The 15,138-nt window shown below is 38.5% G+C and overlaps 2 protein-coding genes across 2 annotated transcripts in view; one reads left to right on the forward strand and one right to left on the reverse strand.

The window, feature by feature from the left end:
* The first annotated feature begins 3,783 nt into the window (after positions 1-3,783).
* Positions 3,784-10,000, forward strand: LOC137979788 (histamine H2 receptor-like). The gene is made up of 2 exons (XM_068827140.1): positions 3,784-3,858; positions 7,402-10,000. The coding sequence occupies exon 2, from the start codon at positions 7,406-7,408 to the stop codon at positions 8,336-8,338; it is 933 nt and encodes a 310-aa protein (XP_068683241.1). The 5' UTR covers positions 3,784-3,858; positions 7,402-7,405; the 3' UTR covers positions 8,339-10,000.
* Positions 10,001-14,844: 4,844 nt separating this feature from the next.
* LOC137972011 (uncharacterized) overlaps positions 14,845-15,138 on the reverse strand; it is a 4,057-nt gene continuing 3,763 nt past the window's right edge. Inside the window, exon 3 of the mRNA XM_068818809.1 lies at positions 14,845-14,961. Coding sequence (XP_068674910.1) covers positions 14,845-14,961 — 117 coding nt within the window. The remainder of the gene's footprint in view (positions 14,962-15,138) is intronic.

Here is a 15,138-nt window from a genome sequence, read left to right on the forward strand (position 1 = left end):
ATAAAGAACACAGCATGCACCCACCATTACTGGCGCTCTGTTGGTCTCGCAATCTAGCCTTTTGAGGAGGCAACGCCACCAACCCTTCAGTCTACCAAAACTGTTTTCCACTGCCATCCTTGTTTGGTTCAGTTTGTTGTTAAAGCGAAGTTGTTTCCTTGACAAATGGCCAGTGTTCTTGTAAGGTGTCATTACCCGAGGATATGCAGGATCACCCAAAACAACTGCAGGAATTTCAACGCCTGATATTTGTCTTGTCACATAAGGGACAAGGGAACCTACTTGGGCTTTCAGATAAACGGCAGAGTTCGTTAAAACTCGCGCGTCGTGGACACGTCCTGGCCAAGAAACGTTGATATTCCGAAAACATAAGCGACTATTCACAAATCCTTGTAAAATAAAGGAGTAAAACCCTTTCCTGTTGTGATAATCTTCCGGATCATCTTTTCGACGAATAATTGGTATATGGCAACCATCTATTGCCCCTGGGCAATTACCTGGGGGTACCCCGTTTTTCCCTCAAACTCGTCCATAATTTCTTGTTCTTGTACCTCATCAACAGGAATACTAATGTATCTTGACAAAAGATGACAGGTTATAGCCTCGCAAACACTGTTAACAATTTCACAAGCTGTAGAACGGCCAATTCCCATTAACTGAGCAAGTGTTCTGTACTCTACATTGGTGGCCAATTTCCACAGCCACACGTTGTTGCAAAGGTACTGCCTTCCCAAAGCGCGTATCTCGTTTTACTATGTAATGTTCAAGTTCAGTACACAGCTTGTTAAATGAGCTTACCCCATTCGGAAGTGCTCCATCCAATCCTTATCATCCCACTCTCGCTGAATCAAAATCCACCAATGCTCGCTCCTTGGCTTACTCCAAACTGTTCTAAAGACGGTTTGATCGACGACTATCAACAGGAAGGCCAAAACAAAGGCTAATTGCTCGCTTGATGTCTCAATCGTTGTTGCTGTTTCAGACGGCGTATTTTTCTTCTTCTAGCCTTCGAGGCTTCCTTTGCCTTTCTTCTGGCTTCCAAATCAAGTATTGCGGTGAATATCATGGCAGCTGTTCGATAGGGCGCTATTTTGTTTTCAACCTTAGATTGCGAGGTTACCCAGGCCTAGTTTATTTGAATTTTCGCAGACGTGAACAGAACCATAATTGAATTATACTTCAGTTGATCATAATCAACGTTGAGTGTGAACACGGCTTTAAGTCAAAAACATAAAACAAACAGCTGGTACAAACAATGATAAAGCGCATTTTACTTTCGACTTGACGTTTCGTATGCTACAACATACATTTTCAGAAGTAAAATGCGCTTCATCATTATGTTTGTAGCAGCTGTTTGTTTTATGTTTTTGATTAAGATAAAATGGCCAAAGAGCAAGAATATGAAGTGTAAGTCATTGTTTCACTTGTTTAGTATTTTTTGGCTAAGGTAACGAACCAATCACATTATACGTTACGACATGCAGCTGCTACATGCATCACCCCAGCAAAAGTAAAGGCAAAATAGATCTTCCACGGGGTATTTGAATGATCTTTGCACTTTTTTCACCTTAAATGTTTACATGTCATCATTTGGACACGAATATGCTATACGGTCGCTCTTTTACTATAATGTAATTCTTAACTGCGGTCGATATGCTCCGATGATGCCAAAAACTTCCCTTTGGTTTGTCACTTAGCCAGCAACCAAATGCAAATATCTATTTTTTTGCTCGTTCAAGCTTAGGAGAGCACCAAAGAAAACGCGCCTTTCGTCCCTAGTCATGTAACGTTTTGTTTGTTTCTATTTACAATTTGCTTGACCATGTTTACTTTGCTGTGTTTTTACGTAACTTTACTGCTGTTCTATTTAACCTTTTGTCTAATGTTTTTTTTTTTAATTGTTGTGTTTGTATTTTATTGCGGAAATATTCCTTGGATAAAGACATACAGTCAATACTAGTTTCAAAATAGGGTCAATCAATGTTAGAGGTTTGGGAGATCAGGTCAAGCGGCGAGAAATTTTCGACTGGCTTCGAGCAAAACAATATTCAATATACTTTATTTAAGAAATTCATTGTACAGAAAACAATAGCAGTATTCACATTAGAGGACGGGAAACTCGTCAGACGGATAAACCCGTCTGACGAGTTTCCCGTCCTAGTGTGAATTCGCGATGAAAAAGTTATCGGACTTACCGACATGAATTCACATTAGGACGAGTTTTTAGGACGGGTTAAGATGCCGAGGTACTGGTGCGAGTTGTGCGTTGTTACCTAGCCAGCAGTCCAATCGGCGCATTTTTTCCTAAAACTAGACCTGGAAACCCGTCTAAGTGTGAATTCGTGATGCATTTTGACGAGTTTCTCGTCTAGTCGGGAAACTTGTCTTTAAAAACTCGTCGACTCAGACGGATAAGTGGACGGGTAAATTTCGAGAAACCCGTCCAAGACGGGTTACTCGTCTCTAGTGTGAATTCGGCCAATGAGAATGTTTTGTGTACCGAATGGGGCAATCAAGCTTTATTCAGCTGCTGCACCAGCAAAAAGGCAGGTGTTGCCATACGTTTTAATAATAACTTCACCTGATCCCAAGTGTAGACTTCCAGCGACAAACACTGAACAGCACTTTAATTAAACTACAACCTCAGTCTGCATTTTACCCCCGGTCTGCGGTCTGCAGTCTGCGTTTTACACTGACCGTGTATCAGGTAGAAAAAGCATTTCGGTGTAGTGTTTTACTTTTGGTTCAACTAAAAAGAGACACAATTGCGGTTACAAATTAAATCTAGATGAAATGAAAGCTGAGCAGAAATTAATACTTACAAACTATTGATTGGATTTCTTAAAAGGACGAGAGGACAACAAAACCCAACCACTATAATTATTTTCACGAGTCACACCTCACTAAAAATACCCCCAATCGAGTGGGATCGTGGGTAACGGAAGTTACATCCCGGCCCCTAAATGTTTACAAGATTGTAACATTTACGACTAGGACTGAAAAATTCAACAAGTAAGAGAAAAGAACAGACTTTCACTAGCTCGGTGATGGGTGGCAACAACGTAGTGGACACTGTTTTCATTTTCGCACTGCGAACACAACCATTTTGTGGATTTGTGTGTGTGAATCTCGATGATTCGTCTAATTTAATTAATTTAATTTAAAAGCTTATAAGGCGCAAATATCTATATAAGAAGCCAGGTTGAGTTGTATGGGTATCCAACCCCGCCAAAATTCAAACTTGTTGTTGAAACCAAACCTTCATGCAGTTCAAGCATTCTATCTTGCAATTTAAACTCGCAATGTTTAAATTCAAACATTCAATTAAATTTTTGTCAATTAAAACATTCAATTGGTCAATCGAAACATTCAATTTGTCAATTCAAACATTTAATTGGTCAAGTCAAACGTTCAATTTGTCAATTCAAACATTGAATTGGTCAATTCAAACATTCAATTCGGCAATTCAAACATTCAATTTGGCAACTGTTCAAACATTCCAGTCGTCAATTCAAACATTCAATTCGTGAACCAACCATTCAAATCGTCAACCAAACATTCAATTCGGCAATTCACCCGCATTTAAAGGCCAGCAAACAGATATTGCTATCTCTTTCATCAATTCGTCTTGGCTTTTTAGACGTGATGTGTGCGACCTAGTGGTTAGGACGTTTGCCTTGAGATCCGGCATTCCAGTCTGACCATCCATTGAATCTGAACCTGGTAGATATAAAAAATAATTTAAGTAAATCTTTGGAATTTTAGAAAAAAAAATTGGCAAATTCGAGTTTTAGAGCAATTTGAAAGTTCACCCGACATTTTGGCAACATTTGACAGGTTATCATGTTATGCTCTTAGGTAATTACTATATTTATGTAAGGAAATGCCTTGGTAAGGAAATGCCTTGGAGGTTTATCTTCGTTGAGATGCTTTATTGCCAGGATAAGACGGGTTTATAATATCGAACTCCATATTGCGAGGGAGAGGGATAAACTCGCTACTCATTTTAAAAAATGGGAAAACTTAGTAGCTGCTTTAAACACTTAGTAGAAAATCAATCTTGCCACATCCTACATTTTGTCTTCTTTGTTTTTAACTTAAAGTACTGTTTCGTTTTTTTTTTTTTTTTTTTTAAGTAAGTCATTTTGGGTAGTGTTTTTTAAATTGTAACTTCCTCTTTTTTTTCTTTTTTTTTTTCTCCTTTTGGTAAGTTGTAGATAAGTTTGTAAATGGTATTGGCAAATAAAAATAAGCAAATTACAAAAAAAAAAAAAAAAAGAAAAAACATTTCACAGGTTATTCGCCAAAAGGGACCCTACACTGCATCTAAGCAGCGGTTTCTCACCGTAGTTTCCCATTCGTCATTTCATCGGGAATTTTAGAGAGGTTTTGGAAAATTTTAGACATTTCGTGACTGCTTTAGTTTTAACGGGGTTGGTTTCTCAGGAAACGGTGGTGCTGCATCGCGGTAGGGAGTCAAACGAAACGAAACGAATTTGGTTTTATCAAACGAGTTGATCAAATATTAGACGTAAGCCGTACCGTAAGAAAGGTAACAAAGATTTGCGATTCGATATTCGCTCGAAGCGCTAACTCTAAATTCAATTTCTTTCTTATGTTGTTTAATCACCTTTTAGCACATTTTAGTGCTATAGTTTTGATTACCACGTTCTATAGCTGGATTTAAACTCTTTGTTTCATCTAATCAAGGGCTATTTCCGCGCTCAGCTCGGGGCCGGCTGCTCGCAACCTCTTCGCCTCGTGATTGGCTCAGTGGCTACTTCTGATGGTATTGAGCAAACGTAATTACTTTTAATTTGTTTTACGTATACCTGATTGCAAACAGGTCTTTCAGTAGTGTTGTGCTCTTGTCTGTTGTTACTTGGTGGATTTTTTGCTAAAGAATCAGTTGATTTCAAAGGGGGTAGAGGTGTTTATCTTTGGTAAGTGGTAAAGTGAGGACGTTTATTTAAAGCCCATATTAAAATTTAACAACATCTTGGTGAAAAGGTTAGCTTGCAAAGGAGTTTTGAAGCAAAATTAAAGCAAAGCTTTTCTCTAATTACAACGTGCTTTTAGCCTAATTGTTACGACAAACAAACATCTTATACTGATTGTTTTTCTGTAGTTTATTTTACTAGATTTATGTCACATCTCTTGGTATTCTTATCACATGTCAAATGGCTGCCGTTTTGAATTTCTAATGTCGTTATTTAAATGAGCTCTTCTTGCATCACTGTTAAACTCAAAATTCAAAAGAATATTGTACCTTGAATGATTGAATGAGGGCCTCAAGGGAAAATTCAAATCACAACTGTAGTATTGAAATAGCTATCACTTTAGACTAAGGAATATAAACACTTTTCTGCAATCACAGACTTCTTTTGGTTGCCACGGAACGAATGCTTTCCCATATTCATCAATTTCTTTGTGTAGATTGTAGAAGGCATTGTCGTGCCTATATTCTTATCACAGCACTCCGTTGCACATTACATTTGTCGACCCAAGAGATGTGTTCTATAATTGCTCTATACCTTTTGCTTCATTCATATCAGATAATTTTGGTCAAAAGCAAAGTGCACTAACTCTCGTGTAATTATAACTGTGAAAGTAAAATTAAATTAATCAGAAAAACTAACGCAGACAGATTTCAACGTTTCGAAATCATTATCATCATTATCAAGAAAATGAAGAAAATGTACATAAGTAAGTAGACAAAACTAAACCGAAAACAATAGTCTGTTGGTCTAAGCCAGTGAATTATCCAGTGATCTCACACAAAGGAAAACCCAAAGTCAAGTCTTAAGCACGTATTGAGTCTTATGAAATGTTAAGACTCGGTCTGTACTTTTTATTCAGGTGCATCTCGTATACCAGACAGTCCATCTTTTCTTGGCATTTCTTCAGAACTGCGAAATTCTTGGCTAAGTCAAGAGATCTCGGGCTGGTATCAGGGTCTTGTTGAAGATGTCTGCAAATGGATGAAGAACTGCGTCAGTGTTCTTCAATCTCTGAAAAAGATGTCGAGTTGTGAGGCCTATGTATTCTGCATCGCACAAGCTACCCAACCTATATAGAAGATATGTAGATGACACGATAACTGCCATGCTGGCTTAGACCAATGGACTATTGTTTTCGGTTTAGTTTTGTCTACTTACTTATGTAAATTTTCTTTATCTTCTTAATAATGATAACAGGATGTCATCGAAACGTCGAAATCTGTCCGCGTTAGTTTTTCTGATTAATTTAATAACAAAAGTCAATCTTAAAGTCAAATTAAGGTAGCTTTATGTGCGCTGTTCAACTGCATGCAAATAGAGGGCGTATGTCACATTCGATCTATTACACACGCTCATAACAGAAAATAGAGGGCATAATGTATTCATAAGGGAAGTAAAACTCTTTATTTCGCGCGATAAGTGACCCAAAATGTAGACACGCACTAGGTGCAAGGAAACAAAAGGAAGGACGAAGTACTTAGATCACCAAACATATCCCAGAGTATTTGTCAACTAAGTTAAGATTGTCTTCCAGATCGTAGTTATAATTTTGAAGCTTTGGCCATTTCTGGTCTTGAAAGTCATGAGAAAAGACGGTTTCATATTAGTCGCAATTTTTTCTCCACCTGGAGATTGCGCACTAGTAATGAAGTTATTGATGTACCATAGAATCTTAAATCTGGCCATGAAAAGTCTTTCTGCCCTTATATAAGAACCAAAAGAGCGAATGATCTGATTACTTTTATATTTTAAGATTAGCTTTACATCTTATATATCATTATAATATTATTATTTTATTGTTCAGAAGGTCCACAGGTTGCGGAAGTTTTAGGTTCCATTCCTGCCTCAGTTCAAGTTCGTCATCGACAAATAATTAAATGTAGTTTTCCTTTGAAAGGGAAAACTACTTTAGTTGTCGATAGCAAACGCGGCCGTTTTGATATCGACAACTCCCTTTCTCCCGTCTGTAAGCAACTCTATTTCGCAACGAAGCAAACGAATGTTAAAGTCAGCGGTCCTTCTTTTCTTGACGCTATTTTCCCAGGCTCCCGCAAAATGTACTGCATGGTTATCACAACTCAACTTTTCATCTGTGGAAAGGCATTTCCTAACATTAACAGTTGTCGATTTAATTAAGTTGACGACTGTAAACAGTCGTCGATAACAAGTGGCCTGGTCTGTGGAGAGACCTTTTCAGTTATGTTTTCGCCCGTTACCAGGCAATTTATATTCTATCCTTCTCACGGGCGCATTACACCTTTCTATCATATCGTGCCTTTTATTGCTTCAAGCCCCTCAAACCCCGCTGTCTCACTTCGTTTAGGGCATCTATTATGGCAAAGAAACCATAATCCATTACAGTCCTAACCATCGATTATCTTTGTTTTTTTTTTACCTTCAGGGAGATGGATTTCCACTCCTGGAATTTCGTATGGGCCTTGTGCTTTGCAGTAGTCGCATTTTTGGCTGCCGGTGGGAATGTAGTTACTTTAATGATATTTCATAAGAAGCAACTACGCACACGGCCTCATTTTCTTCTTATAAGCTTGGCGGTAGCAGATCTTCTAGTTGGACTACTGTCAATTCCACTTTTTATCGCAAGAAGTTCCTTACATAATTCCAGTCAAGTCTTAAAAGCAGTCGTCCAGGGGGCCGATATGTTTCCTGGGTTTGCTTCCATTTTTACCCTCGCTGTGATTGCATTGGAGCGAATGTACGCCATTGGTTGGCCATTTCGTCACCGCGTTCTCAGGACTCGAGTCTATGTCGTTGCTATAGCCATTCCGTGGATAATGGCGTTTGTTGTGACTATCATCGGAAATCTTGTGCAGTTTCTCTTCAACAAATCCGTCGTAGCTCTTTTAGCGACATTCCTATCAGTACCCGTTGTCGTAACCTGTGTAGCTTACTTTGTCCTTTGGAAAAAAGGGAGGTCTCGACGACTGCGCCATCAATTTCAGGAGACAAAAGATTTAAAACTGACAAAGACCGTGCTGTTGGTAACAGCAGCGTTTCTTCTCTCTTGGCTTCCCTTTCAGGTTTTAATCTTGGTTTTAAATCTTTGCATTTCATGCCAGAAAATTTCTCTCGTTGTAGTGAATGTGATCAAGTTGCTCCAGTTTGGAAATTCGGTAATAAACATCGTCATTTATCCTGTCAGAAATAAGGAATATAGAAAAGCTCTTTTCAAAATGCTCTCTGTTTTCAAGTGCTCATGTCGAGATCAGCAGATTCGGTTATCTCCGGCAAACATGGGGATTTCCGTTATTTCTGTGGTGTCCTATTCCATCGATACACAACTAAGCGTTGATAATTTTCAGGAAAACACAAGACTTTAAATAAGCCCAAATTTAACATAACATATACCATGTCTAATGCATCAAGACTCCCTAGATCTTGCCGTTAATCTTTTACCAGAACCACTGAGCTGCTCATTTAAAGCAGGAGACCATTACCCGGAGCTTCCATACGTATTGTACCCTTGAGTCAACCCGTGTCTTTCTATTTTTAGAACTGCTATATTTTGACATAATTATGGGACGTATGTGAGTGAGAACATACGTGATGTGGTTCACATACATCACATACGTATGTGACGTAATAAATGGCTGACCATAGGTCTCTTATGATTGGTTATTGTGAAAACACCCGCTAAAGGCTCCTGCAAGGTGCTTCTAAAAATAGAAAGATACGGAACAGGGTTGACTCAGAGGGTTAATATATAGATTTAGCCAAGCCTAAAAACGGAGCTCCCTGATTATTAATTACTGCCTTCATGTATGGTTAGTGAAAATGAAATGTTTCGAATTGTCCCCGTTTTGATGTTTCCGGTGGCTGCTTTAATAATTAAATCATTTTCTTTGCTTTCTTCTATAGAAAAAATTCATTGCATAACTAGTGAATTCCACGGTGAATTTTACGCTAAAAACTGATATCGCATGAACAATAAAGGAAAAGCTAGGGATACCGCGAGCATAACAAACGACCTGGTATTTGAGAAGAACAGAGAGGTTCTTTAGTCCAAACAAAAACAACTAAAGAAGCGAGGAAAGGGAAATAAACCCAAAGGGCCGGTAGCTTTGACAAGCGACGAACTAAAAACATTCTTCACTTTGGACTAGTTTGGAATATCTGAAACATTGAATGTGCCTGCATGCACTCTTTTTAATGAACAAAACAAATGACCAAGCCTCCTGAGTATTATCACATGATCTGTATTGGGAAAATAAAATGTACAAGCGAAAAAAGTATATTTCCACAAGAATTTTACGATTGTTCGTTAATTTTAGTCAATTGATGACCATGATCTCCATAGTCGTTTGTGGTAAATTTCGGGAGGGAAGCGTAATCATGAATCATAGGTTAAGATCTTTTAAGAATCACGAATCATGACTGACAACTACACTGAGGAAAGATCAACAAAATACATGCATGAATCAATTACTTCCGATCCAGGGAATGTACAAAATCGCTTAACATTTAAAAATGATGAATCATTAAGGTAAAAACCAAGAAATGAAGAACACCTTAAGACTCGAATGATTTCGCCTCTATCCTCGATTGTAAATATCTTAGTATGAAGACGTTGCAATTTCCTCAGAATAGATTAAAACATGATTTTGCCAACTTTTTGATGTTAATAAACTCGTCCTTTCTTCATTATTAGCTATTATTGATGTATTGTCTGATGCATTGATGTATTCACTTTAACTTTTCGCGTCATGTTATGTTCACGACACTTTTTTTTTTAACTCGCGAAATTTAAGTGACGCGAAAATTTCATGTGGTAAGGTACAGCTCCATGTTCGTAGCACGATTTCTGAAAATTTCTACTGCGTGAAGATTTCCGTTGCACGGGCGACGCAACTATGTGGATTGAACGTGGGAAATACCGGCTAGCTGCTCATTTAAGTCTTGAACGTTCTAGCGTGAATACACTATATTACAATAAAAATAGAATGAAATAAATTGAAATAAAAAGAAATAAAATAAAATATATATGTACAATGTTAATAATAATAATAATAATAATAATAATAATAATAATTTTTTTTTTTTAATAATTTATTTCAAATTATCAGTAAAAATACACACACTGAAAAAACCAAATAAAGAACTCTAAAACAAGTATTAGGCTTATAGAGATACAAATACTAGGACTAATTCTAATAATCGCAATAATATTTTTTTTTTTTTAAATTCTCGTTTCCTATAAACATGTGTATTAAAATAAAAAATAAAAAAAATTAAAAAAAATTAAAAACTCTTAGTATTATAGATTTGATAAACTAAAGGAAAGAAAAATTATAAATCAATATTATAGAATGTTAAGAGGCTCTTTGCCATAAACTCAGTGTCAGAGGATAACGCTATTTACAGAAGAACAAAAACTATCTACATGCGACCGAGACTTCTAGTTCTAGATCAGTCTCCTGTATATTTGGGGTAGTTCTCCTCCTAGAACGCGAGCCTCGCAGGCAAACCAATGCAGATCTCAAAATGGCAAATGAGACTCGAGTCCTAATCCATGCGATAGTGGAAGCGTAACTCTCCTGTTTCTTCACTGCCAGTAGCTCAGCAAGACGGCTATGGTAACGTTGACATTCGTTAGACATGCCTCCAGTAGTGGTAAAGACCAATGGTGTAAACGTGCCCCGTTCTACCTCAAGAACTCTAGACGAGTAATAATAATAATAATAATAATGAATGGTACGACCAGGAATGATGATATAGTCCCTGATGCGGACGATAGTAAGAAGTTTTGGGGTGACATCTGGAGTGTAGGGAGAGAACATAACAGGTATGCGGAGTGGCTGACTAACATCAGAAATGATATTAGGAATAACCAACAAAAAGATCTGAAGATAACATCTGAGATGACAACTACACATTGTAGAAAGATGCCATGTTAGAAAGCCCCTGGCAGGGATGGTGTGCAAGGTTTCTGGTTAAAAATGTTGAGAGCCCTCCATCGAAGAATTTCTGAACAGCTGAATAACATCTTAAATGGAGAAGAGAGGTTACCGGAGTGGTTAACCTTTGGGAGAACGATTTTATGTCTGAAGGATCCTAGTAAGGGCAGTGCAGTTGACAACTATAGACCTATCTCTTGCCTTCCTCTTATGTGGAAGCTCATGACAGGAGTCATTGCTGAGGCGATGTATGAGCACCTGGAGGACAGAAGGGGTGTAAGAGAGGAAGCAGGGGGACTAAAGATCAACTGCCGATCGATAAGGCGATTCTTAAGGATTGCAAAAGAAGGCGCACGAACCTCGCCATGGCCTGGATCGATTACCACAAGGCGTATGATATAGTGCCACATAGTTGGATAATGGAATGTCTGGAAATGTTTGGTGTTGCGGCTAATGTGAGACAGTTTCTCGCGAGCAGTATGGATGATGAGTGGAAGACTGAACTGACATCATGTGGACAGACAGTGGGAGTGGTGGACAGGGAGATAGCCTCTCGACGTTGTTGTTTGTACTGTGTATGGTGCCACTTTCATTAGTGCTGAGAAGGTCAAAAGCTGGGTATGAGTGGGGAGGGCGTGAGTACAAGATAAACCATCTACTGTTCATGGATGACCCGAAACTCTTAGCCTGGGAACAGGCCCTCTGTTTGGGGGGACAGCTAATATTCTGTGAAAGCTGCTCTCTGTCTGAGGACATTTTATTTGTGACTTGACGAAGAGCACTTAAATGACAAGAACTCCAGCGTCAACATTTGCTGTACCAAAGCCAGAGACCTCAATTTGACATGCACATGCTTCAGAAAGGGGCCCTTATTGGGGCTGTTTCTGGCCCCTCGAATTAACATGATGTAGGAGTATCTTATAACGGTGGCTCATTTTATAAAACTGGCATATAATCCTTAAAATGAAGACTATATTGCTTATTTTTTATGCTTCTTGGAGGTGATTGTGCAATACAAATCAAACTTCCGCATGGTATTCAAAGCCTTGGCATCTCTCTTTCCAATCCATTATCACCATCATACTACACGGCGATTGCTAGAGCTTTTAGTCAAAAGTTTACTGAGCACCCTTAAATAAAAGCCAGATCTACTGTTAAGTATACCGGATAATGAGGGGCTTCTTGTAAAATACGCAACGCAACGCAATATGCGCAATGTACGCAATATATGCCGATGTCAATCTGTAAAATACGCAAGATACTCAATATGTGCAAAATGGTTTATTTTATCAGCTGTTCACTTGCAAAACGTCAAACAACGCATGCTCACCGTTCCAACAAGGTCTCTTCGAGGTTTGTCCTGCAAACACCCGCAAAATGGATGTGTTTTGTCGTAAGTGTTTCCAACATTAATCTTTGACCATCCTCTGTTATATGCCGCTGAGCAATGACACAAATCTTTCCATGATGGTTTTTACATTTGAGGTCGACATTTTTTGTAAGTATATCGACTATATCCCAGAGCAAAATTTACATAGATGTTGCGTTCAGTGTTTTCGTGAATTTTTTTTTTTTTACCATTTTAACTCGATGGACATGTTCCTGTTAAAGTATTGATTTACCAGAAGACAGCAACCACGCGTATTTATTTTATCATTTTACGATAATTTTGGTTCACAAAATAGCGTCATCTTTTTTCTAAGACAGAAATCAGAGAAAAGAATCACTGCCTTTAATTTTCCTACATTCGTGTTGAAATCAATGTAAGGAACTGTCCGGGCTTCCTTTCGAGCAACATAAATAAGCAATTCAGAAAACTTCAGCTTAGCTAATAGATTTGAGAATTCGTCACCGTTAGATCTACGGGAATTTATAGGAATCCTTTCCGGCGGCAGGAGGAAGTAATCTTCTCCACCACTCCAGGCAGACGACTTACTACTTACCGATTCTTTATACATGGCACAGGACAAATCCATGGAGTTAAAATGGCAAGAGATGTAGGATAACATGACGCAATATAAATGTTAAATTTTGCTCTACGCTATACTTATGAAAATGTCGACCCAAATCTTACGATCCTGACTGTTCCAGATTTGGAGAGCTATCCGGTTGTCATAATGAAACGGTTATCAAAAGGACATTAAAACCGAGTCTATTATAATTCAGTGCAGCATATAACAGAGAATGGTCAAAGATGAAAGGCGATTAATGTTGTAAACACTTTCCGCAAAACACATTTATTTTGAAGCTGTTTACAGGAGAAACCTCGTGGGAACGCCGGGCATGCGTTGTTTGACGTTTTGCAAGTGAACCGCTGATAAAATAAACCATTTTGTACATATTGAGTATATTGCGTATTTTACAGATTGACATCGGCGTATATTGCGTATATTGCGCATATTGCGTTGCGTTGCGTTGCGTATTTTATGACAAGCCGTTGAAAGCGATCAACCTATCGCAAACAGCGCGACTTTTCCAAGCCAAAAAAGCGACGTTACGCTATTTCAGCTCAAATGGCCGATGAAATAAATCTAAAAAAGAAAATCAAAATTCCAAAATACCATTTACCTTCCTGTAGCATCTTCCCTGGTCTCATAAAATCCATTTCAATTCCGCGATTCGGCTTCAATATTTGAGCAGAGTTTAGATTTTGTTTTGGAAATCAAAGTAGTACAAACACGAATTCGCTCTTTCGTCGCTTTAAGGCCTTCAGTCCACCTTTTCCTCTGCTGAATTAATCTTTAGGGTTATATCATTCTATTTTGAGCTCTGTAGAGGTTCACCCCTAATCTAAGAGGAGGAAAAGAAGTCTTGGAAAATTAGGACTGATGCACTAGTGATGGTATTTTAGTCTTCCACAATCTCGGAAAGTTAGATCGCACGAATCGCACGTCAGCTGTAGTCAGCAAGTGTGCACCCGTGGGCAAATGGTAAATGACCCATTGGCCAATCAGAACGCGCGTTTTATCCAAGCTATGTTATAATTAGCAATTATTGAATGAGGCTGAGTAGGATATGAAGAATTCTGCAGGTCGAGGCGGGTGTTATCCGGCCGAGGTGGATAACATCCACAGCATGAAAAAAGACATTTACGGACAATTGAAGTTACGTAAATCTGCGTAAAGTTGGTTCAACTACTTTACGCCACTTTCACATCTCTTGTAAAGTCTTGTAAAGGTACGTTTACGCTATAAGACGTAAAGCTTACGTAAAGGTGGTTTAAAGTCGATGAGCCAAATTTACTTTTCTTTACGCACGTTATAAAGTTTGCGTAAAGTTGCACTTTAGACCGCAAGTTGCTGTAAAGCTAGGGTAAATGTGTTCAGTCAGGTTACGCTTGTTTTTGTTTTACGTCATGGTTTTAAACCGCATCTTTCGCAAAACTACGAAGCTTTCATAATAGTCTAGCACAAATGCACTCTGCCCGCAGGGTAGTACAGATAGCATGATGTGTTTTTCTTAGGCCCAGTTCAAACGTCGCAATTCACATGTGCCGAATACAACTCAAGAATTATCTGCATGTGAAATGCGACGTTTGAATAAATTAAACTCGACAGAATTGAATTATATTCGACTGAAGTTCCGCAGTGGTTTCAAACGTCGCATTTCACATGTGCCGAATAAAATACAAGCAGTTCTCATTGTCTTACACTAAATCAACATTTATGAAACATGATCCGTCCAGTCGCGAGGGAAGGCTAAAATTCCAGTCAAAAATGGGCCAAATTAAGAAAGACTCCAGACGTTTCACCGTGTCGTGCTGTGTAGTCAAGCCGCCATTTTGCATTCTTAGCGCCAGTTCCTCTCGGACTCATCTCGTGTTATCCATTCCTGATCCCGCAGCGTCAATCTCCACGATCATGGACCGAAAATCTAGGCCATCTTTGTCAGTGAATTTGTATCCGTCCACCAAATTGATAGTTTTAGTAGTTTTAGTAATCATCCGCTTCTTCATGCCAATCTTCAGGATCCTTGTCATCACTACAACAACTCTCACTCCAATCACTTTCACTTTTGCTCTCAGATCTATCGGTATCAGAAGACACGACCTTCAAACAAAAACAAAATAAATTTTCATTCATGAATGTTGCATCAAATGAGGAGACCAAGCTGTTTATAACTGTGTTCAGGTCTAACATTTCTGACTTGTCAGTTTCTGCAGTAGCGATTGCTGTATTTTAAAAGCAACGATTAACATTCACAGTGTAATCAGCCGCAGATTACTT

This window comes from Montipora foliosa, chromosome 1, assembly GCF_036669935.1.
Source record: "Montipora foliosa isolate CH-2021 chromosome 1, ASM3666993v2, whole genome shotgun sequence".
In the NCBI taxonomy this organism is placed as follows: Eukaryota; Metazoa; Cnidaria; class Anthozoa; order Scleractinia; family Acroporidae; genus Montipora; species Montipora foliosa.

What these genes read in the sequence shown, in the direction of transcription:
- LOC137979788 (XM_068827140.1), top strand. Translation starts at nt 7,406, where the DNA reads ATGGATTTCCACTCCTGGAATTTCGTATGGGCCTTGTGCTTTGCAGTA.